The sequence below is a fragment of the Aplidium turbinatum genome, chromosome 1 (genome assembly GCF_918807975.1).
Source record: "Aplidium turbinatum chromosome 1, kaAplTurb1.1, whole genome shotgun sequence".
NCBI classification, from domain to species: Eukaryota; Metazoa; Chordata; class Ascidiacea; order Aplousobranchia; family Polyclinidae; genus Aplidium; species Aplidium turbinatum.
The window spans coordinates 4,918,639-4,944,351 of NC_137472.1; the positions used below are offsets into that span (position 1 = coordinate 4,918,639).

General features: G+C 37.6%; 1 protein-coding gene across 1 annotated transcript; it reads right to left on the reverse strand.

Annotated features, from left to right (window-relative positions):
• Nucleotides 1-15,986: 15,986 nt before the first annotated feature.
• On the reverse strand, nucleotides 15,987-16,396 carry LOC145768497 (uncharacterized). The gene is made up of 2 exons (XM_082580036.1): nucleotides 16,248-16,396; nucleotides 15,987-16,155 (listed from the first exon to the last, which is right to left on the reverse strand). The coding sequence occupies exons 1-2, from the start codon at nucleotides 16,394-16,396 to the stop codon at nucleotides 15,987-15,989; spliced, it is 318 nt and encodes a 105-aa protein (XP_082436162.1).
• Nucleotides 16,397-25,713: the final 9,317 nt, after the last annotated feature.

Genomic DNA, 25,713 nt, shown 5'->3' on the forward strand with positions numbered 1-25,713 from the left:
ACACTAGTGTGTATGAATGTGTAGTTAGATTTACTGTGATGGGGTGGTGGCTGACTAGATGACTGCTTATGGTCTTTCGCTACCATCCTGATTGCGCCATAATCTAACCAACAGTTGTACAATGCATTGTTTTGACAATTACATTGTCACGATTTCTTTCTATCTCTTACCAGGAAAAAGACTTGGAAAGGTTCAATGACGTAGTTTAATGGGTCAAACCGAAAAGCAGTCAATTAAATGTCGAATAATTCTACTAGTGAAATGATAATCTGACTTCTTGAAGAACTTTAACGAACGGCTTCTCAAATAACTCTAATTTCGAACACAATTTATATCAGCACCAATTCTCATCTACTGATATTCAATTACTTCAAGTCTCAATCACCAATAATTTCTGCATCAACTACCAATCCACAACTCATAACACAACTCCCATAATCACATAATCAACTCAATAATAATAATTTACGCAAACTACACCACTATTTATAGAAAGTTGTTTCGGTCTAGTAACATCGAGAAGGTGACGTAGTGTTGCATCACACGAACTCATCGTCGGTCACGTAGCATTGAGCGGCATAAACAAGCAAGTTCAAAGAAATCTAAAGAATGTCACGTAGGGGTAGAGGACTGTTACATAATACAGATTTCGTAATCAGAGGTCCATTCGTAAACAACCTTGTGACATCATGACAAACGATATTGGCAATTGTGAAAACAACAGAACGTTCCAGATACAGAATGATCTAGAATTACGTTGCAGAACAACGACTTCACAATTAGAGGTTACTACTGGTCATTGACCGATAATAACATACCGCTCAAGAATTCCATAATGAAAACAGCACATTCTGTCAAGACGCAAAGCAGCCCGACGCGACGCCTTGCACATTGATTGTGACATACATTTTACTCTGATTATTTGTTAATATATGGCGCTGTTAAAACAAAATAAATTGACTTGACTTGACTTAAAAAAGGAAAAATGTTTTGTGTTTCTTTGTAGTGTAGATCGCACATCAGAGAAGACGGCAAAGCGTTGGGGGTCTGGGGGCGAAGCCCCCCGCTCTTTGAATAATTACAAAAAATTGCTTTACGCTAATGGAAATCTGTTTTAAGAGGCCCTAAAATGTGGCAATGAAGTTATTCTTCCGGAAGCCCGAGGTCCACCTTCAACACCAAAAAGGTCCGGATTCGGACCGCGGTCCGCCAGTTGAGTAGCCCTGCACTAGTGCAATAACAGTTTTCCAAGAACCAAAAAATAATAATCGTTATTTTATGGTAAAAGCGTTGTCTGCTTTGCTCTTGTTTGGTTGTTTTTGATGGCAGTGTGTTTGTGCAGATAAGTGTGTTCTGCTTTCCACAGAAAGATCTTAACAATACCTTGGATAGGCTAAATTAGTTGTTTTGCAACACTTGAAGAACAAACTGTGACGTTGTTTGTAACTCACAAACGACAAACCATGTTTGGCTGCAATCAGAAGTTGTTTTGAAGCAAACTCTTTATTTCAAACATTAAAATGTTTTCCTTACGAAAGTTATTTTTGTACTTCTAAAAAAGAAATTTCTGGCTTCGTCACTGCTTTCAACTCTGTACTATCCTATTATACAACTTAATGTAAATTAAGATAAATCTAATTTCAAAAGATACTTTCTACTTGCTACCTTATGCTTACAGATGCAACTTAGTGAAGAATTGCGACAATTTGATCGATGAGTTGAAATGTCCATCTCTGACACATTTTTATTGCGACGACGACAAAAAGATTCTTCCAACTCATAAAGTGTCAGATGGGGTTTTTGATTGTCGTGATTACACGGACGAATGTCTTGTCACAAGCTCAAGTATTTCATCACAAACCGAACTTATTGGAAACATATCTTTTCGAGTTGCTTTGTGGATCATAATGATATTAGCGGTGGTGGGAAACTTGATCGTAATCATCAAAACATCTGTGGACATTGGTGAAGCCAATCGAAACGCAAACGCTTCTTCAAGTACAGCTGGGCTCTGTTTCAACATCATGCTCCTAAACTTAGCAGTGTCAGATTTCCTGATGGGTTTCTATCTTTTATTTATTGCCTCAAAGTCACTTGAATTTTCTGGAAGGTATTGCGAGCAGAAACGAAATTGGTTACTCAGCAATCAATGTGTGTTCGCTGGTGTGCTTGCTGTAGTTTCAAGCCAGATGTCGGTTTGCATGTTGATTGTGATGTCATCCTATCGATTGTATGTAGTTTGGAAACCTTTCAAAGCAAAGTTCATGAGTTGGAGGCGTCTCAGTTTCATAATCGCATGCTTGTGGGTCTTGTCAATACTTCTTGCTGTCATTCCAACTTTCCCATCAATCTCCTACAACTTGGCAACTGAAATTGTCATAGATCAACCATACATACCACAGTCCGTCAGTGCAAAACAACTAAAGAATTTGATAGAAACTGCAAACGAGCTTCCTGGTGAAAGGCAAAGTATTCCAGAAGTCACTTTTCTGTCCATTTCAAGCTTTTGCAAGATATTCAACAAGTCTTTAGTTGTTCCTTATTATTGTGAGGAGTCTTCCCAAACCACATTCGGATCATTTGGTTATTACAGCACAGATGGAGTTTGCTTGCCAAGGTAAGTGGCAAACTTTAAACACCCTTTTTGAGCAGCAGAAGATGTTTGATACAAAAACAACCGACCTTGAATCAGGGCCGTAACTACCGCCTGTGCTGCCGGTGCAAGGCATCGGGACAAAAGGGCAAGGGGCCTCGCTTTGCTACATTCTATTGTAAACTATTTAGGTTAAAACTAAAGTAAACTTGTTGTTATTTTGTAATGAACCTACACGCAGGCTATAGTCTGTTTCGTGCAGGATTTGTGTTTGTTACTTTAGGTTTCTATTGTAGCTTACTCAGGGCCCCACTTTAGCCACTTACTTCTTCTGTTTGGCTCGCCTCATTTTGTTCTTTTGGAACTTATATGTTGACACCAAATCAATCAACATCGTAATTATTGTTTTGTGACGAAATAGTTACAATCACAAGTTTTCCATTCTTGGAACACACTTGCTCGAATCTGACAGCAGTCTGGCTGGAACAATTCAGTTAAAGTTAATGTTTTCAATTTGGGACAAAGCAATGAAATCAGTGGTGACGACATATCAAGTTTTGGAAACAAGTTTTCTATCAACAGCTTCTTATTGGAATATTGAGGTTTCATCAACAAATTGTTTGCACACAAGTGCTGATGACGTTTCTTCTTTGTTTCCCCAGTAAATCGCTTTCTACAGATATTATGACGTCGTTTAAAGACAAGGTTGCACATATAACATCTACCAAAGAAATAGCTTATTTTTTGATTGTAGAGAATGCATCGCTTACAGCATTTTATTTTGACATCTGTATCTAATAGTAGCCCACCTGGAGCAGTGGTTACGACCAAAAAATATTTTTCAAAACTCTAAATTTATCAAAAACATTTTTCGAAGCGCCATGTCCCTAGTGAGACTTAGCAGTTTGTCTGTGCTGTTGATAGAAAATGAACGAGCCAAAGTTTAAAACTTTTGAACAGACGTCATTCAGCAGTTTGCTGGTGCAAAAGCAAGACGGGAAATGTTCGAGTCTCCCAAAAGTAAATTACTAAATTTGTGTTGATAAAGACTTTTGTATTTTATTAGTTTCGGTCTGTCGGAGTGATTGTCGGAGCTTTAATTCTTATTGGGATAAACAATTATCTGCATTTTTCTTAAAGGTTTTTCTTAAATATTGCCTCAGTAAATTGTACTCAGGTTAATTTGATAGTCATTAAAAACTTTTGTACTTGCGTCGTCTATTTTGATATAATTTTCATAATATTATGTCAAAATTAACACTAACATGTCAAAATTATTCCTGTAACCTACTATTGCCCCGACAATATTCTTGGTATGGCATTACTTCGATTTTGAAAATCTGCAATCACACAGTTTATGACAATGCAACCTTGGAGAAACTATATTCCAATTGTTGACAGCTTTGATCACAAAAAAGTATGAAATTGTATAAATATCACAGGAACAAACCCAATGATCTCTGCACAGACAAAAATGCAGCTCAATTGAATTTTATGAGCAGAAAATTAAGGGACTTATAATGGATGCTTGCACATGGGCTACGACTGACGAAGTTACGGCACTGCCTTGAATGTTTGTCTTGGATTTTTGTTTCGTTAGATGCAAAAGTTCATGGTTTCAATTGATTTTGTTTTTTCTTTGTGTTGAAACTGTTGATATATTCACGAAAGTCACGGATTGATGTCAAGTTGTAAAAAAAATATTGCAAAAGAAAGACTCACCCTAACGGAAATTTTTGTCCAACAATGTTTTTAGTTTACCACATTGAGAAACAGGAGGCGCACGCATAAACACTCATACCAATACATATCTATCAATGAAATCGGTAAAAACAAAAGTAAATGAACTAACACTTGCAATGATTGTACTGGTGTCATGACACAAGATACCTTCAACTTAAAATTAAACAAAATAAAATTTTAAAACAAAATTTAGCTTCATCTGGAGTTAAGCACGATTTGTAAAAGTTGCTTCATGATGAAGATTCTAAAAACTTCGAAAACTAGGCACACTACCTCATTGTAAAGTCACTTTAATCCATATACAGTACAAGTGCCGATGAACGTTAAAACAGAAGGAACGTACAACGCACTCAACTGCTTGTTTTTTTTTGTGAGCATTTACTGTTGAGTAAAAAGTATATAAATTTCCACCCCTAGGGATGGTCTCTGTTTTCCACCCTATGCTTTTGTAGGGTGGATTTTTCCACCAAAAATGGTGGATATTTCCACCCTTGAGCAATGGTGGAAATTTCCACCCCCAGCAAAACCCACCCTAAATTGTGGAAATTTCCACCCTAGTCTCTATTTTCCACCCTAGGCCTATACAGTACACTTATAGGGTGGATTTTTCCACCACAAAAGGTGTAAAATTCCACCCTTCATCTGAGGTGGAAATTCCCACCTCAGTAGCATTTACTCTCAAGCTGTCTAAATTTCCACCCTTTAGGATAGTCCTAATTTTTACCTTATTCCTTTTGCTTGAGTTGGAAACGTCCACTCTACAATTCAGACCGTTTTTTTTTTTATCGTATTAATTTGTGTTCCTGTATTTTTTTTGCACTTTCTGCCTCCCTATCCGCCAGGTTGCGTAAAAAGTGTTCCTTGCACAAGTGTTTTTCAACCTTCTTTGAGCCACGGAACACTTGATGCATTAAAATAATGTTACGGAACATCAAATCGGATTTTATAATATGGGCTAATCCATAATGCAATAAAATAAACAATACAACAACAGTTTATTCACTTTCAGTTTTTCTCAATGCGATATCTAGGCCTGTTTGGATGAGCACAAAGTTAATATTCGGGCAGGAATTGCGGAAAGACAAACGCAAAGCCGTTGTGATTTTAATTTTCGACCTGTGTTCCATAGAACACTAGCCCATTTTAACAATTTCTTGCGGAACACCTGACGATCTTTTACGGAACGATATACAGTAGTGTACCGCGGAACACAATCATGTTGAAAATCACTGCCTTACACCAGCTCTATCAAATTGTTATTCAAAACTGATTTATTAAAGCTTGCACAGGTGTGCTAATATCAACGGACATGTCATACAGGTAATTTAAAAGTTGTAGCGTTTCGGCGACTTCTAAATATCCAATATGTGTACAGAAGCAGTGCGGTTTCAGGCTCTTCGATGTGGCATAGCAGTTGTTTGTTTTTTTGTTTGTTTTATTATCTTTATCCTGCATTGCGGGAAAGCGGACTTGAGCGCTATGCATCGGTCTACGCCTTCCGACGTACACCTGACCCACGCTGCAGCCGACGGCAATGTCTGTTTCCGGTTGTCTACTCTACTTATTACTGAAATTTGGTACTACCCATTACTCGAAATCGATCACTGGGTAGAGGCAATTATCGTAAAGTTTCTTGCCCAGAGAAACAACAGCAAGTGCGGGTGGCTGGAGTCGAACATGCAGGCTCTCGACTGTGAGCCCAACGCGCTAACCACTCGGCCACTCCGCCTGCAGTTGCTTGTGTACGTAAAGAGAAAATCCCTCGGATGTGCTTGACTGGAGATCCGGATAAGGAGTTGTGACTTTTGTCAAGCTGAAACTGTCATCCTATAAAACAATATGTAATATGAGCATTGATCCAACCTTATAAGAGTTATAGGCCTATGGTAAAACTGATTATACTTGAAAAGGTATAGATTTATATGATGCTAACGAATTCTGTTGTTGTGGCACACTACCATCTCTATGGCACACAAATAAGCTATACAGAATTATTGGCAATGTAATAATTTCGTACCAATGTAAAAATGACAGGCCAATGAAGTATTCAGCAGCGAAATGCGACCCTCAAAAAATAACAGACTGTTTATGATCTGATTAATAATAGAATATTTATTGAATAGAATTCAAATTTCAATTCAATTTTGATCATCTCATCTGCATTTCATTTTTAATTTCATCTTAAATTAGGCAAAACAAAACGTTTTTTTTTAAGAGCTGTAACTTTAGTTCTCATTTTGTATGTGTGCAAGATAAAGCAGTTTCTCAATTGTTTAGATTAGACTATAGTTTCGTTGTTATCCTGTATATTTTTGTCTAATCTTTAGTATTTTCTTATTTAAGGTATAAGGTGTTTTAAAGGCTTGCTAAAGACTACTAGATGCATATTACATAGCCGAGAACGATTGTTATGTCGTTTTTGTTTTCACAATGTTAAATGTTGTCTCGTTGCTTAGTTATGTCTATTTATGGTTAAAAAAACTCCTCATGAACACTTTGACTTTTTTGCAGAATTTGTGCATAGAAAACAAAACAAAAATTCGTCATGACACGGTTTTGTTTTCAAACGCACTTACGTTTCTCGAAAATAGGGCAAACCGAACACTTCGAATTGCAACATTGCCGGATTTCGAAACGAAACTAAGACAAAGAAATAAAAAAACATAAAAATAAATTGCTTTTTTTTAAATAATCTTAAAGCTACTTTAAATTATTGGTTCGTTTCAGTTTCAATTCTTTTATTTAGTTTTGCTTCTCACCACGTTTCTTGAAATTTCATTTGCTCAAACAAAATTGTTTTAAAACATCCAAAGCTTTAATGTGTCAAAACGAGAGCTGTGGAGTTAGGCGAAAAATATACGACTTCGACCCCTCGATTTATAACTGGCTGACTCCGGCTTCAGCGTTGTAAGGTTTTTTAGGGCCGCCAGATTGGTTTTTGGATTATTCAAAAAGAATAATATAATCTGTGGTTTTCTGAAACGTTGTGCATTAAAGTTGTGTTGTTGTAAGTAACAGAAGCTTGGTCTTATTTATCTCATTGCAAGCAGTTTAAAATTGCAAACAAAATTTTTATTGTTTCTCGTTTATTATGCAGCCGGAGTTGCAGTCGGCCTTTTTTTTTAAACTCCTATTCCAGAGCCCTGATAAAAACCATGCGCATTTTCATGAGCAAAAATACTGGAAAAAAAGTTTATCTCTCTTTCATTTGTGACGTCAGTGGACCCAGAGCCCGTGATTTCACCTCTTTTTTAACGCCCTGTCTTGGAGAGTGCACTATTGCGAAGAAAATAGAGTTGGCATTCCGCTGATATAAGGTTTATGATTTTTGACCACTAGGTGTGAGTAATGAGTTGTGAGGCATTTTTCCGACGAATTTTCTTTCATCAAGCAAGCGCTTAATCTGAATGCGGGATATAAAATGAGATATAACTTTCCCTAATGTTTTGCAAGACAGTCATCCACATTCTACGATGATCATCATTTTTCTATTTTGTTTTTATTTTGATACATTGTAATAGGTAAAGCAGTGCCTCTTACCCAGTGGCGTAGCCAAGGGGGGGTTTGGGGGTTACAACCCCCCCCTTTGGCACGCGTGTGACGTCACGATATTGAGAATGATGCTTTCAGTCTAAAAAAAATTGCCTAATTTTAAACAAAACTGCATTAAAAGAGCGAGTTTTGCCAATAGCAAACATCTCAGCCAGGAATTAGCAACAAGAAAACACAGAGACTTAGCTTTATTTCCGAAAAATGCCGAAGAAAACATTATCTTATCCTTTTGCTATGCCACCGGACAGCACCATTTTACAGGAATATTCATACCCACATTTTTGTTGAAAATGCTCTCAGAATGCACCAAATTCAAAGTAATTTTTCAAAATTTTCTGGGGGAGGCCCCCCAGACCCCCCGCCGCTGGGTTGTCAAAACCCCCCCTTTTCAAAATTCCTGGCTACGCTACTGCTCCTACCTTACATAGTGCTTACATGCATATGGACACTGCGAGGTAACAGCATCAAGTTGTTTAAGTAAAAAACGTAATTGTAATCAAATGTAGCTAGCGGTAGACCGATGACTTACTGCGACAATTATCACAAAGTGCTGCATTCGCTCTTTGAATACAAGTGGTAAGCACAGCAGAGCTCTCCAGCGATCTGCAAATACAAAATAACTATGAGCTGTGCATAATAGATAAGGTAAATGTGGTGCCAAACTCAGTTACTAAGTTTCGGGAATGAGAAGATAAGGTTGTCATCACACTAGGCCTTCGGCACTAACCAAAGGAGAGTGGCCAGTTACTTTCTCTTGGCTTTGATATGTACTTAGGACAGTAGACACAACAAAACTATCGTGCAAGACATGACAAGTGGCCAGAAAATATTAAATATTCTCACGCTAAATATTTCACAATAGAATATTATCAGACAATTCTATGCAATGTAAGTTGCTTCACCTATTTAATCAAATTAAATAAATAATTACCGGTATGGGTTCGTGGTTTACCTGCTTCTTACGCAACAGCAAATGCATTATTGCTGGTCAAATGATAAAACTAGAGACTAGACATTGGGCTATCTCACCAAAAGGTCCAGGTAACTGTAATATATGGCTGCTCTATTTCAATACCTTCAAACCATATATTATATACTGTTTTTAACTTACCACTAAGGCCAATTATTTTAGCCAGTTCATTTAGGAAATTATTGATTTTTTATTCAAAACCTCCAACACTCGTTGGTTGGCAAGGGACACCTCTTGGCAGCTTACTTCGTTCCTCTTCAAGATCCGAGCTGCCTCAACGATCAACTGTCAATGATATAGCAATGTAGATTAGGGTGGCTCATTTTCCTTGATGTTCTTTAAAATTTTTGTCAGTTTGGAATAATGTTCCATTTTGCTCACTGATATTTGTAAACCAAAAATTTTTGTTGGGTTTTGACCTTTGACCCTGGTTCACCCAAGGAGAAATTCTGAATTTTTCTGAAAAATTAGTAAATTTCGAAGTTGTTTAGAAGTATCTCAAGAGAGGATTTCTCAAAATTTGACCACGTGATTTTGACGTCACTTCCTCTGTTAACTTCCACGTGGAACATTTTCACCCTACTCCAAGTCTGAGAGTCACTAATAGTGCATGCTTTTAGTGTCATTTTAGTTAATTTTACAGCCTTTTCGCAGTCAGTGAATCTATAACGTCGTAGACCAACAAAAAAATTTGGCATAAAAGATGAGAGTCATTTTAGAGTATTTCAGGGCCCCTGATTCCGAAAATGCACTTAGTTTTTTCGAATTGCGTCTAGTTTTCGAGATATTCGACAATGAAAATATTTTTGAAATCGTTTCTCAAAAGCATTCAATTAGCAAATTACTTATTTTTAGCCCTGTTTACCATTATGATGTCATAATTGCACTTGTCTAGTTCAATTGGTTCATATTGCACGAAAGTTCAAAACGCAAGCAAAGGTTGAAATGAACTGTGTTTAACGTAAGGGAGACATAATACTCAATGAAAACAGTTGTGAATCAGTAGGCCTACATCACAAGAAAAATATTCCGAAAGTCATGTGTTTATGAATGCAGCTTTATATTGAAAAGGTAGGCCTACTGAAATGGATACTTGTAGGCTACAAATGAAGTTTTATTCCAAGCCTTTGCTAAGGCCAAGTCTTTGCTGCAAGAAGTTTTTTTCTGGTCTATAGGCTAAATAAATGGCATATAGGCTAATAAAATATGCCATTGACAAGTAGGATGCTGTACAAACAACCCAGATATATTTTGCTGCATGAAGCAACGCAGAGGATCAACACATTTTGCGATAGATACAGCGCTATATAAAAACAAGCATTATTATTATTACTTTGACATGAAGCTGGGTGATCAAGATAAGTCCTGGGTTCCTCCTAAAGTATGCAAACATTGCACTCAAACCCGTTTCTGGGCTCAAGGCTAAGAAGTTCAGAGTGCCATGACATGAAGAGAGCCGTGGAATCACCATGAAAATTGATACTTCTGCACGGTGAGGATGTTCGAAGGAAGTTGGAACATCATGTTTACATGGAGTGTGCAAGGCAGTCATTGCATGGACGTTGCTATTTCTGTTTTTTGTTTGCCCTCTCTATAGTTTCAAGTGGTGATTTGCTTGAAACAATAGGAAAACGGGCATGACTGAGAGTAACCTCAATACCTTCAGTAATGTTTTGTAGCAAGGTCAAGTTTTTTTCTCAAAACCATTTCTACCACCTACTGTGGTAGTTAAAGATTTAGTTATCAAAAGTGGTAGCTGCAATCTTGGCTCCTCATCTCGATCAACATGGCATTCTTGACTCCAAGGCCAAGATTATATACGTTCTTCCGCAGCAAGGATAAATGCAGCTACTTTACTGAAGAACATAACTTTGTATTCTGTAATTATATAAATGGCCTTTGTACCTTGATGGGTGTTGCTCAGTAGGCCAATCATAATAAAGAGTTGCGTTTGTTCATCGATAGCTTTGTTTTGTTTATTTGTCTAGTTTGTTAAGCAAAACAATTAAACAATGTATGCATTTTGTTTGTACTTAGTAGCTTACTTAGTAAGTCTGAGACTGTTGAAATGAACAAATATATTAATGCAAAACTCAAGTTATATATTCTACATCTTGTATCCTCAGGCTTACTTCGCATCATATTTTGATTGTTACTAGGCCAGTAAACGTTAAATAGCTGTTTGTTTGGGTTGTAATCAACGTGATTGGTTCCAAATAGCGTTTATACAACTCAGAAATGTGCCTGGGATTACTTCCAGTTTTGTCTATGTAGTAAACGACACGACCTTAAATCTATAGGGGCTCAAAATTGCGAAAAAAATGTTTTTGCTGTAACTCAAAAACTAAAGCCAATTCGAGAAAACTTAGTGCAATTTTATAATTAGGGGCCTCGAAATACCTTAAAATGACTCTCACATGTCTTTATACAAAAAAAAAAAAGTTTTGTTGGCCTGTGAAAATCGATAAACATCGTCAAATGATTCAAGAAACTGAAAGCAGTAGATATTTACTACGTGAAGAGTGCACAAAGAAAATCATGTCTGAAATGTGGTAGAATTCGACATTTTGAGAGTAATACATCTGTCAGTGTTCATGGAATTGATAATTAAACTACTTTGCTTGCTACAAGTTTGTGTTACTGCCTCTTATTGTGTCCATTAAGATGCTAGAGTGCATTAGAAGATAGCGAGTGAGCAGTTTCAGGGATAAGCGAAAATTCGATATTTTGAAAAAATTCAAACCAGGTGAACCAGGGTCAAACGTTAATATTTTTTTGTAAAATTTGGTGTAGGAGATACATTTACCAAAAGGAACAATATTCCAAACTGACGAAAAATTTAAAAGAAAAAAATTTTTTTTTGGAGATTTTGCGCCAGCCTAATGTAGATACTTTGTCGTATATGATGCAGAGCGTATATTGAATGTAAAACCATGATACGATATTGTCTTTGTATGAAAACTCAATTGAAAAGCCAGACGTTTCTACATTAAATCAACGTTTGTGAATGTTGAATTAACGTAACAAAGACTGATTTCTAGACCTGGAATTTTCATTGAACGAAATGTTTTTTGTCACAACTTATAAAACCAAATGCTGTCAAGGTTAGGCCAAAAACAGTGTAAACAAAAAATACACAGATTACAGAATATATAATCTGCTACTGTGCAACCTACATGTTTTTTGTTGTTGCAATTTATACTGGTGTTATAGCATATACAGTATACACAAAATACTAGATAGACAGAAAAGTCAATAATTTTGGTTTAATTAGTTTGACAATTATAGTACGGTACTAGAATAAAGTCACAATGTTACTTACCATTACCAAACTATTTCGTATCCAAGGTGCAGATCGTCCAAAGTAACGCAATTACGTAGTTGATTCCATTATTCTACGTCAAGGGGAAATTCATGTGTGAACAACTTAGTTCACTAGTTGTTAATAATAATCCACGATGAAGTCACAGCGACAAACAAAACAATACCACTACAACAGGTTTCATACAAAGTTTTGCTGTGAAATAAACAAATAACATACTGTAACTTCATTTTAAATCGTGCTTTTCTCTGCATCATGACTACCTCTAGCACTGCCATTGCCACTAAACTCAACAAAACAAGTAGCCTACAGCACATAAAAACTTGGTCAGCGAAAAGAATTTACAACATACAAACAACGCTTTCGTTTAACCAAACAGTTCTGAGGCATGCTGTTGGTCATCTGTCAACCCTCGCTACACCCGACCGCACAGAGATACCAGTAAATGAGGTCAGCGTCAGAGTTCAGCGGTCAATCAGGTCAGCGCAGAGTTCACGCTTCATTTATCTGACCAGCGTGATGCCGCACACAAAATACAGCACAAACAAAAATGCTAAAATACTCTACACTACACCCAAAATATGCTACTACGTTTAACACTTTGATCCTCAGGCCTGATCTGGCCCCCCTAATCGCATGGCCAAAGGCCACAGAGAGCCACTTTGGATGTTGTCAGTTTATACTTATTTTTGTGAAAAGACTCATAATGGCGCTTGATGTTATACTTAGCAGCTGAAACTGTTTTTTGGCAAACTAGACAGAGTGGTTTTCCTGAATTTTCTGCAAATAAATAATTTTCTTCCTATTTGTTTTAAAATGATCTTTCTTCCACCTTTCTTTTTTTTTACAAGTAGTCTACTCATTATCTTGACACTTAGGTTTTGCGAAACTGGTAAGTTTTAGGCTAGGACAACAAGGCGAGTAACTGCATTAACATTGTTGTAAAAACATTGTTATGCATCACAAAGGATCGTTCACAAAGTTTTTTGTCAATTACAAAAATAAAGAAACAAAAATTGAAGTGATATTGCTAGATTGAAGCAAAGCTATCAGTTCGAGGGCCCAAACAAAACGCAGCTTGCGGGCCAAATTTGGCTCGCGAGCCTGCAGTTGGACCACGCTGTCATAATTGAGATTGATTAGTGTTTTTCAACCCAATTACGTTGTTGTCTATCAATTTTCTATGGTACAACAAAATAACTTCTCTTCCAAGTAACCAACAAAACTTAATTTTCAGCTTTATGCAATAACAGGAGACTACAATACACAGATTACACCTCACACAGATGATAGACCGAAGGGTAATTGGGTTTCAATAGCGTCATGCAAACCCAATTGATTTGTTTTGCTTCTATCTATAGTTCAGCAAAATTACTTCTTTACAACCAGAGATGGGCAAGATCACCAGTATTGGTGATCTTGAAGATCAAGATCAAGATCACCAAGAATAGGTGATCTTGAAGATCAAGATCAAGATCACCAAACTAAGTGATCTTGAAGATCAAGATCAAGATCGTGATCTTGAAGATCAAGATCACTTTCAAGATCACTTTTTGAGTACTTGAAAAAAAATGAAGTTTTTGGTCAATGATGTTGCAAAAAATAGTTACTATACTGTATATAAGCAACCCGGGTAAAGGTATATAGTTGGTATTGCTAACTTTTACTTTTAACTACTCGATCGCTGGCTTAAGAATTGTAATGAGTTAGTGACTGTTGCTATTAGGCCTATCAATTGTTGACGTAGTTTGCGTAGAATCTCAACGTCATCCCAAGGCCGAGGTTAATTACAATAGTAGCCTACTGAAAAAGCAATTAGTTTTATGCTTTTTATTTATAATAAATAAATAATAATAAAGTTTAACTGCATCATTTTTTACCAAATTTTTGTCTGGTTTATGTTGGAGCATGGCCACCTGGAGATCCGGCCTGATTTGTCACATTTTGCAGATTTTGATTACAGCTACTGCTAGTGCTTGACTGACATTTTTTCAGAGGTTTGCGGTCAAACAAACCGCTCCATACTCAGACCGTAAACACTAAACAAGTCTTGGTCTGGTTGATTTGCTGCAATAAACCACTTTACATGACCAAAGTCGGCTAGAGTCCAGATTTTTTAACACCGCCATTGTACACTTTTGAAACATCTAAAATTGGGTCAAGGAAAGCAAACATTTCTTTAAAATTCACACATGGAAATTGTGAACAAAGTTAAATCATTTTTTATTATACGTCAACATAAAGTACACGGAAGTTGACTTATTTATTATGACCAACACCGAAAACTTTTTCAATTTTGAAATGGCAACACTGACCAGATTAGATGGAGATTTTAAATCGTCTTTTGTTCGACACATACCAGATTAGCAGTGGCTTAATGTTAGTAGTCGCCACTAACTACTTTGTACAGTACAAGTTTTAAAAAAATGCCTCTATCTAGGAAGTAAACTTTAATTTTAAAGTGATCTTGATCTTATTGTTCTTCAAGATCAAGATCACACAAAAAAAAGTGATCTTAGATCAAGATCAAGATCACCAAAAAAAAAGTGATCTTGAAGATCAAGATCAAGATCACGATCTTGATCTTCAAGATCACTTGTGATCTTCAAGATCAAGATCACGCCCATCTCTGTTTACAACATACCGTAGCTAATAAACGGTGACAGCTTTATTCTATCAATCCTGTGCGGTATCTAAAGGTTTGAAGAAATTGAAGAAGGGTAATAATCGGGTAGCCTACAAACTAAATGTTTTTTGTTAGCTCCATGTGTACGCTGAAATCACTTCTTTTGTTGAAACCATATGACAATTTCTTTGTTCTTGTTAGAAACTATTCCTAGAAAGAAAACTCTGTCATTTTTACATTTTTTAACGTCTAAAGACGTCAAATCAACGTAAAGGACGAATTTTGCTGTCTGGGATAATGGCTGCTTTGCCTTGTACTCATTGTTTGACCACTTCTTTCAAGTAATAGTTTCTGTCCAACTATATTTTCTTTTTATTTATTTTGTGTTGTCGTTGTTACTTACAACGACGGAGCAATTAAACTGTCTGATAGAAATCTACAATAAAAGAAGTAATGAAACCTAGCGCTATTTAATTGTATTTTAGTGAGTATCCCACATGGTTAGTCATAAACGTGCTACAGTGCAACTGGAATGGGTTTTGCTTCTTTGTTAGACGCTGTCGTGAAAATCAATAATTTAAAGTGCAACTGCACGATCAAATTAACATTGGCTAGAATCCATTGCCAAGACGTCTGGTACGGGTTGAAAAACTCACTTCCTTACAATTGAGGCCCACAGCCAAGAAACCTACCTTTTTCCCACGCTCTCTAGCGCTTCTCTCTCACGCTACCTGGAAGTGGCAAACTCGTCTACGCCACCTAGCGATATGACGTCACTTGTAGTCGAACTTAGTGGAGACTAAACTAGACGCGATAGGTAAATGCGCAAATTTATAAGGTATCTATAATGAAGACGCATCTTTCAGCCAGCATATTATACAAATTTAGTTGTTGATGCCTGTGTGCCAGGAGAGGTTTGCGATGCCCATCGCCGAAGGCTAGTTTTGTAGATTGGAACCGGCAAACTTGGTTATATTATATCGAAAAGATTTTGTATTGTACAATAACGCTTCAACAATCAGTTCAGTTTGTTTTTATTTCTGACCATCACAACGAAAAAACGATATATGACAAACATAGCAGAAGTCTAGAAAAAGGTAGAAGCGACAAAACGCGGACGTTATAACGTGCATGATACCAAAGCAGGACAATCAGTTTAAAATATGGCACGGTCGCAACATCATTGGGGCTGTTTTCTGAATCCAGCATAATCTCCATCGTCGCTAGGGTATTTTTTGCGAATAAAAGAGACAATGCAGGATGGCAGCACGACTCTGTTCGACTTGCCCAGAACTTCTCCATCCAACAGCCACTCCAACACGTGCCTATAAGCGACCAGCCTGAATTGCCTGGGAGATATAACAGCTTCGTTTAATAATGAATGGAACAATTACGCAACTGGCTTTTGAAAGGCTGTTGAACAGTAAACAAGATTACTCACTCATTTGACAACTTTCCATCGCATCCTCTGGGCTTGTCATCTTTTTCCCAATTCTTCCTGTCAACCCTGAAGAAGGTTTGCAGGACTGCTGGATTGACCAGTGCATGGAAGTCGTCCAACAGAGTGATGCAAGAGGTGCTCTCCGCCATGCCATTGAGCACCCTAACACACTGCCCGATTGCTAGGGAAGGGTCCATTCCATTTACTGACTTGATGAGCAAACTTGCACCACTTAATTCGCAAATGTTGATCGTTAGGGAAGGCAAAAAATTTCACCTTGCAACCAGGAACAGATTTTGTGTGACAGATAGAACAAATTTTCACCATTTTAAATATTTAGCTCAGAACTACAATAATCTAAGAAACGAAATTGCTAGAGAAATGTTTTCTTTTAAAAGTTCATTTTTCCAAGGGATACATTTGAACGAAAGACTTGAAACTTACAAGAATGTTACATGACATTGGTTAAGACGTAGCCTACCTCGCATGCTTTCCTTATGGGCCTATGACAGCTTTGGTCAGTCTCTTAAACCAACAATTATTTGTTTGTTTGTTTATCTTTATCCTGCATTGCGGGAAAGCGGACTTGAGCGCTATGCATCGGTGTACGCCTTTCGACGTACACCTGACCCACGCTGCAGCCGACGGCAATGTCTGTTTCCGGTTGTCTACTCTACTTATGACTTAAATTTGGTACTACCCATTACTCGAAATCGATCACTGGGTAGAGGCAATTATCGTAAAGTTTCTTGCCCAAAGAAACAACAGCAAGTGCGGGTGGCTGGAGTCGAACAAGCAGGCTCTCGACTGCGAGCCCAACGCGCTAACCACTCGGCATGAACAACTAAAGACAACAGACCTGGCTTATTTTTTCAAACTCGAGATTGCAAAGAGCCTATACTACTTGCTTTCACATAAAAAGCACGTGCCACAAGATCGAAGCAGCGAAACAAACCTCTTCCCTCTAAGACTAAGCCAACCAAAGGACTTAGTAGGGTCAAAATAGGAAATATATGGGCTGACCCGAAAAAAATTGCAAGAAAACGTTTTATTGGTTTTTCCTTTGGCTTAACCTCAATAGAACAACATATGAAAAGTTTTCCAAGATTTGAGCATCACAAAGTCTGAAATATGACGTCACAAAAAGTGGCCTATTGCAGGTAAAAAATCTCTCTGGACTGTCAATTGTGAACCAACATAGCTGTTTATCCATAATTTGTTGACAATGAATTTATAAAATAAGTGTCTAGTGTTGTTATTTTTCCATTATAATAGAATATAGATAGATTTTGCTTGTGTTACAATTAATATTATGACGTCATTATTATGTCATTATGCCTGTAAGAGATAGCCGTCTCTAAGCAAGCAGTTTCACTGAGCGATTGTTACTATGGTGGACTGAAAAAAAAAATTTTCTAAAAAACTCCCCCTCCAAAAACCTGGCAAATGGCCTAAAACTGGTTTGGGGGTGTTGCCCGCTAAACTGGTGGAGCCCGGGGCCGATAAAGGTCACGGAAAGGTCAAATTTTATAAAATTGCCGTAACTTTTGAACCAATTATGATAGAAAGGTGAAACTGGTCTTAAAAGATGCAGAAGGGCAAAGTTTCTATCTGTTGTAAGAGTAAAGTCTTATTTATCTTCTTCAGAAATATAAATATTTCCAAAAAACTGCTTTTCAGAGGTCTGAGACACTAAAATATGGAAAAAAAACTTGTAATTTAGTGAAGTTGAACAAGACAGGTAGCTACACTGTGCAAACGTGAAATTATATAATGCTATAGAAGAGTAGCTATTAAGGAATGATCAACACAATGTACAGTAGGCGTGAACATCCAGGTCAATCATCTGTTCTCTCCCTACCAATGATCGATATGTACCCCGGCGACGAAACATGTATTCTAGCCACACTTGACTTCACCTGTAAGCTCGCAACAAGGCACAACATTCCACCTGTTATAACTTTTGATCAGCCATTATTTTGGAAGGCTTCTGAAATTGTTAACGAAGTTGAAGACTCATGTCCACTAAAAGAAATTGTCTTGTTACTTGGTAGTTTCCATACATTCATGAATCTGTTGGGTACCATCAGGACATTGATGGAGGGAAGTGGACTCAAGGTAGTCCTAGAAACAATCTATGGTGAGAATGCTGTGGTACACATGATGAAGGGAAAGGCTGTGCAGCGTGCGCTTCGAGGACATCTCCTAGTAGACCATAGTGTCTCACCAATCAAATTGTCTCAGAGATCATTGAATGTGACCCAGAGTTTGAGATTTGTCTGCTTGAACTTGAGAAATTATACAAACTGAGGAAGGTATTATAGATGTCGCCACATTATCCAGATCAGCGTGCATGGATATGCTTGCTTGTTCAGTTTCCGCAAAGAAATACGAGTTGTCTGAAATTTCGAAAACTAGCAAGATTTGGTTGAACTATCAGCGGATGTTGGGAATTGTCCGAGAACTTATCGAGGCCGATCGCACTGGATCATGGGAAATGCACCTCCATACCATATCCGACTCTCTGCCAATATTTGCTGCCGCGGGTCACCCAAATTATCTGAAGTCAGCTTACCTATATCTCCAAACGATTACTGTCTTAGAGATTGAACACCTTGATGTGTTTCAGATGTTCGTACAATGATACCATGTCGTTCGGCCAAGTGACAAATTGTGGGCTGGACTAGGTTGCAACTTGGTGATCGAACAGACGCTAATGAGATCACTGAAAAGTACTGGGGGCTTAGGCCTACATGAGGCAGTCGAATGACGGAACATCAGCGGACCATCTGGACGATGTCGTCTGTATCATCTGCCTACAATTGTGCTATGCAAGAATTTTGTGAGATGAGGTATACAAGCAGTGAACAGCCAAAGAGGAAACTTCAGCAAGAATTTCAAGGGACACAGTAGAACGGACTAAACTGGCTACTACACTCGAACTTTATAGCCCATTTAAAGATGAGATCACACTGCATAATATCATTACTGGGATGAACGCTGGCGCTGACGTGAATGTACACAACCTTTTTGCTGTTGGTATGGAAATTGTTGCCAAAATGGATCGCCAGTTGATATTTTCATATTCACATAGACGGAACACAAAGGTGAAAACATTGGCATCAGCGAAGGCAATCAAGGTTGCAGATGAGCGATTGATAGAACCATCACTCCTGTTTCAGAGGTTTATGGTTGCATCGCAGTCTGGAGACCTAAGCTTGGATGAAGTGATGCAGTACGAACTCTGCCCATATTCACCATCTTTGTTTGAAGCTCAAAATCTATTACGCAAGCCAGACAAACCTGCCCTGCTGGAAGCAATACGGAACTATGCCGCTTCTGTGGAAAGTGCTATTCTTCAGACTGCATCAAAGTCAGAGCACTACGTCCTAGATGGGGGTCCTCTCTTACATCGACTGAAATGGACAGAAGGATGCACATATAGTTCAATTGTGGATGATTACGTATCTTTCACAACTGGGTTGTATGGTAAAGCAACTGTCGTTTGCGATGGAGATGGAGGGCCCAGTACAAAGGATAACGCACACCAAAGACGGAAGGCATCTGCTGCTAGAAAGTCAATGTGACCGAATCTACTAAATTTGTTGGGTGAAGCAAGACTTCCTGTCAAATGATACCAACAAGCAGTCACTCGTTGATATGATATCAACTCGACTAAAATAGTGTGACTGTTATGTTGTGAAAGCAGAAGGGGATGCAGATGTAGACATAGTACGAGCAACGGTGGATTCATCTAAACTGAGAAATACCACGCTCATTGGAGAGGATACAGATCTCCTCATTCTGCTTCTCTACTATGGTGATGTAGACTGTGAAGATCTGCATTTCCGATCAGACAATGGGAAGCAAACTATCCACAACATCACAGTTCTGAAAGATTTACTTTGGAATTAGGTCTGCACTGACCTGTTGTTTGTTCATGCATTTACAGAATGTGATACATCTTCCAGAATCTTTGGTGTTGGAAAAAAATCAGTGTTTCAAAAAGTTATCAAGGGAGACTCTGTATTGCGATCATGCTCAAATATTTTTTGTGCACCACACTCTGAACAAGGTGTAGAAAGTGCTGAATGTAAGGCTTTAGTATCACTATTTAATGGGACAACATCTGACTCGCTCGCATTATTACGTGATGGCTATCTTTGCAAAAAAGTTGTGACATCAAGCACATTTGTTACACCTGAGCAGTTGCCACCGACAGAGTATGCATTGAAGTACCATTCATTACGCTGCCACTTGCAAGTGATGGCATGGATGGGCCTAAGTACTCAAATGGACGCTGAAAAATGGGGTTGGAAAATTCAAGGGGATAAGCTATTACCAGTGATGACGGGCAAAAACCCTGCTCCTGACGTTCTACTAAAAATGGTTCACTGTAATTGTTCAACTGGGTGCAATACACTCAGGTGCGATTGTAAGAAGTATAAACTTGAGTTTACAAGGGCATGTGGTCCTTGCCAGGACGACAACTGTGCAAATATTAACAATGCACCCATTCTAGAAGATACTGATGACTGATTTATAACTCACACCTGATAAGACAGTTTCGTGAATTCTGGTATATCAAAGTCTTCTTTGAACGTATTTAGTGATGGAAAAGTGTGAATAAACAACATATGAATGAAGACATTGGCATATTGATGTCATCGGAGATGAGGCAAACTGGTTAAGTTTTCTGTAAGTCAATCTTTCGCACACGTATTTTTTTTACTATATCTCCAAATACTTTAGAATTGTAAATATTCGTGTAGCCTAAATATGTGAAAATGTCATGATGATGTAATAGATGACGTCAAAAGTTAACGTTAGAATACTATGTTAACCACGGGTTTCCAACATGTGGGCCATGAGCCTATTTCAAGGGGGTCTTGGAAACATTTAAAAAAATAATAATTTTTTTAATTTATTATCTCTAAGTCCACTCCAACACTATATAACAACCAGGGATATCTAGAGAAGGGGATATGAAGGCTCGCAGCGATTGCCTTATTCTCGTGACACTACCAGGGCGGTAGTTTGTAGTGCTTTAAACATGTGGTTCTTTTAAGATCGTAGACAGTTTTGTAGTGCAGCTGGTACAATGAGCTACAGTAATCAGTTAGCAAATGTTACGTAGAGCATATTTAAAGAATATTTGTTTGCAAAGACAGTTAAAAAGTTACCAGTAAGCTGTTTTTTTTTAACAAAGCGTTTGCAGTAGGCTAGATGTAAAGCAAGTATATGGGTAGTTGAATTAACAAGTAACCATGAGCATGTTGTGAATATCTAGGCCTGATGCTAATAGCGCAATGCAAGTTATCATAACAAGATTTATTGAACTACTATCGGTGCCAATTGTCATTTGACGATAAACACAGATTATTTACGATAAACAAAAGCCCTTCTATTGTCAGACGTAATAAAAGCCTTCGTATCCCCTTCTTTAGATATCCCTGTATAACAACAAAAAAAAAAATTTAATAAAAATACTAGTACATTTTGCCCAAATTTCTGGGTTTTCAACAAGGATATTCAATATGACATGCGGCTTGCTCTTTCCACCACCAAACCATAAATTAAGACAATGTCACAGCAAAAACAAGCTCAACCATCACATTAACTGCATATGTAATAACTAATTAATGTATTATCATGTTTATTGTGTGTTGTATTTATATCATTTTATCATTCTAAGTACCGGTTACTGTAAAAACAAGTTTTTTAATTAAAATGACGTTTCTTAATTTTTTCAAAAGGCTGATAAAAATAGGGGGGCCATTGATTTTTTAAAATTTTCAAAGGGGGCCACGGTGCAAAAAAGGTTGGCAACCCCTGGTGTTTACTGTTAAGATTACTGGGGTAATGCAGTTTATAGTTAAATTTGCCATTTTTATTGGTTAAGAATCAGTGTTTTTTTGGATTTGGTACCTATATACGAGTATTTCGGTAAAATGGCGGCCATCTTGAATTACGTAATATTTAGACCCTTTGTGACGCTCAAATTTTGGAAAACTTTTGATATGTTGTTCTCTAAACCGAAAACTATTGGAAAACACCAAAAAACGTTTTCTTGCAATTTTTTTCGGGTTGGTCAGCATATTGACCCTACTAACTTGCAAAACCGATAGTCGCTCCGAGGTCTGACTACAAGTGACGTCGTAATCTGCGTGTTGCGCAATGCAATCCGCCATTACAGGAACGTGGCCAAAAATACAAGCGCGTGGAAAACCATAGGTTTGATAATTTTTATTGAGATAAATATAGCCTTAATATGCAAGGGCGAGGTTGGTATTTATAGATTGAAACATGCTCTTTCAGATAAAGTGAGGTCAAAGTCATCGTGCAGTTGCACTTTAAACATCAACAAGTTTGCAAATGAGAAATTTCATATAATTTCAATAGTAGGCTGCTCTTCTCACATCGAAATATTTACATCCGCTTGTAAGGCAAAACAACACAAACAAAAAAGGCAATTATGTAGGTACTATTGATAAAGGATGCTTGTTTCCATAAAAACTAGAAATTATGAGTTTCGGAAAGCATTGGCTTGTGAAAAGCAAATGCAATTTTTGTTTAAATTTGATAGTGAAAACGATAGAAACCATTGATATCAGGCCGATGTAATTAGTCATTTTTACATGGCACAACAATGTAAACCGTCATTGTTTACTGAAAATTTTAGTCATTATTTACATTGTAACATAATGTAACAATGCCAGATTTTATAACCAGTAAAATACCTATAGGTTTTTAGCATCGAAGATTTCAGAAGTAAAGCACGATGTAAGATTCGCACGCAAAGCTATCTGATATAATACACTAGCACACACACTCCGCATTGCGTTGGAGCGGGCTCATTGTGTTTCAGCGCTTTGCATGAAACTGGATGAGCACGGTAATTAAAAGGCTGCAGATAAAGCAACGGGTACTTCCTTTTAGTTTTGTTTGCTTCACACAGATGCGAACATAATAGCAGCTGTCGGATTAGCGGTTTCACAAAAAGAGACATAAAAATTGCAGCTGACTTACTGTTTACGTTTTCTTGTTACTCGAAACTCGAATGCCCACTGAGACCGAGCAGTGAGCACCAATTAGAAGACAAAAACGTTCATATAAAAATAATAGAAGCCGCACAAAACGTTAAAAAATAAAAAAAGTAGCCGCGGTTTCTATTCAAGAAAATACGGTACATAATTTCAACGTGTGCTTTGAGCACAAATCATCATCATCATTATGTTCCTTCCTCGTATTGAGGGTTGGATACAATGCGCCATTGTTCTCTACCATGAGCTATTCGTACTGCATTTTCATAACTTAATTTTGTCCATTTAGTGATGTTTGATGTCCAAATAATTCTTGGTCTGCCTTTGTTTCTTTTACCGTTTATCTTCCCTTCTACTCTATTACCGGTAATGATCTTTGTAACGAGTTTTGCCTTATTGTGTGTCCGAAATACTTCAATTTTCTTCTTTTGACTATTTGTAAGAGAATTTTGCTTGAATTAAATTTGGATAATACTTCATCCGTTACTGATCTTTTGTTTCCATGAAATTTTTAACATTTGCCTGTATGACCAGCTGAGCACAAAGGCATATTGCATTTGAAGCAACGATGAGAAACTTTGGTGAAATTATTTCTTTTTTTGGAATATCCCGTTCCTCTGGTGTCGTCTACACATATGGCACAGCGCTTTTTGAATGGCTGTGGCTGATAATTTGGTTGTACAGTCGTGTCCATATTAATTGACTCAAGCAGGAAAAAGCATACAATTTCAGTTATTCAACGTTTTTATTATTTATTTTACACAATACAATACATACACAATACATAACTTGTGTGACCACCTCAATCCTTCAGCACCTCTTTCACACGCTTTGGCATCGATTCAACAAGCTTTTTGCAGTTTTTTTGCATTTCTGGGTGTCTATACCATACTTGAATAATGGCCTATATGAGTTTGGTTTTTGTAGTACAATCGAGTTTTTGCAAACGAGATTTCAAAATTGACCAAAGGTTTTCTATTGGGTTGAGGTCAGGAGAGTTTCCAGGCCAATCTAGAACGTTTATCTTAAGTTGATGAAAAACTCTCTTTATTTGCTTGGATGTATGGCATGAAGCAAGATCTTGCTGAAATACCACCCCCACCTTCAGGAAATGCCCTTTGCATGTCATGAGTTAAGGTTCGTGTTATCAATTCAGAGTATCGAGCTGACCTCATCATTCCCTCAATGAGGATGAACTGAGGGAATGATGAACTCAGCTAGACACACTGAATTGATAACACGAACCTTAACTCATGACATGCAAAGGGCATTTCCTGAAAGTGGGGGTGGTATTTCAGCAAGATTTTGCTCCATGCCATACATCCAAGCAAATGAAGAGATTTTTTCATCAACTTAAGATAAACGTTCTAGACTGGCCTGGAAACTCTCCTGACATCAACCCAATAGAACCCCTTTGGTCAATTTTGAAATCTCGTTTGCAAAAACTCGATTGCACTACAAAAACCAAACTCATATAGGCCATTATTCAAGTATGGTATAGACACCCAGAAATGCAAAAAAACTGCAAAAAGCTTGTTGAATCGATGCCAAAGCGTGTGAAAGAGGTGCTGAAGAATCGAGGTGGTCACACAAGTTATTAACACCGGGTTTCAAAATGTATTGCGTAAAATAAATAATCCAAACGTTGAATAACTGAAATTGTATGCTTTTTCCTGCTTGAGTCAATTAATATGGACACGACTGTATTGTAGGCTACTAGCAGTAAGCTACTTCTCCCCAGGAACCCCATTATTGACTTACATAGGTGATTATTGAGTTGAGGAGTATTGTCGAGACGGTGCACGGCGGCTCCTGCGTACGCCACATAACATCGTCTGTTACGGCCAATCTCTGTACAAATCAAACGTCATATAAAACCGTTCAAGTCTACTGAATATTACGTCATGGAAGTTGCTAGAAAATGTGCCAAAATTGCACCATCGTTCATAGACTTGTGTCAAACTTGTTTGGACTTGTTTGGGCCTGTTTAAACAGGAAATATTACATCAGCTTTAAACACCTGTTGGAATGACTTCATAATTGTCTTTCATTTATTGCGTCACAGTTACTTTCTACGTGAATTTGAGATATTGATATCTATTCTGGTCATTCGTAAAATGATTGTTTGAAAGTTGGCCGCACATTTAACTGTTGGCTTAGTGCTTGCTAGCTGGACAAAAGTTCCGTCTTTTATCCAAGTAATCTGTTCTGTAGTGACAGTTTTCAGTGGTGTACGCGTTGCACCCCCTCGTTTTCGGTAGCCGTGGGCTAATTTTTACAGAAATACACTTTTTGAAAAGAAGTTCAAGTGTGTGTTTCTTCGGTCATTATATGCAGACGAAAGGATCCGGGAACTTTAAGTTACAATTTTCCCACGAAGAAATTATGGTTTACCGCTGTGACCATAAAAAATAAAAGACGAT

What these genes read in the sequence shown, in the direction of transcription:
- LOC145768497 (XM_082580036.1), bottom strand. Translation starts at nt 16,396, where the DNA reads ATGGCGGAGAGCACCTCTTGCATCACTCTGTTGGACGACTTCCATGCA. An exon ending in GATGGAAAGTTGTCAAATGA is followed by an intron (nt 16,156 to 16,247) that starts GTGAGTAATCTT and finishes TATATCTCCCAG; the next exon opens with GCAATTCAGGCTGGTCGCTT.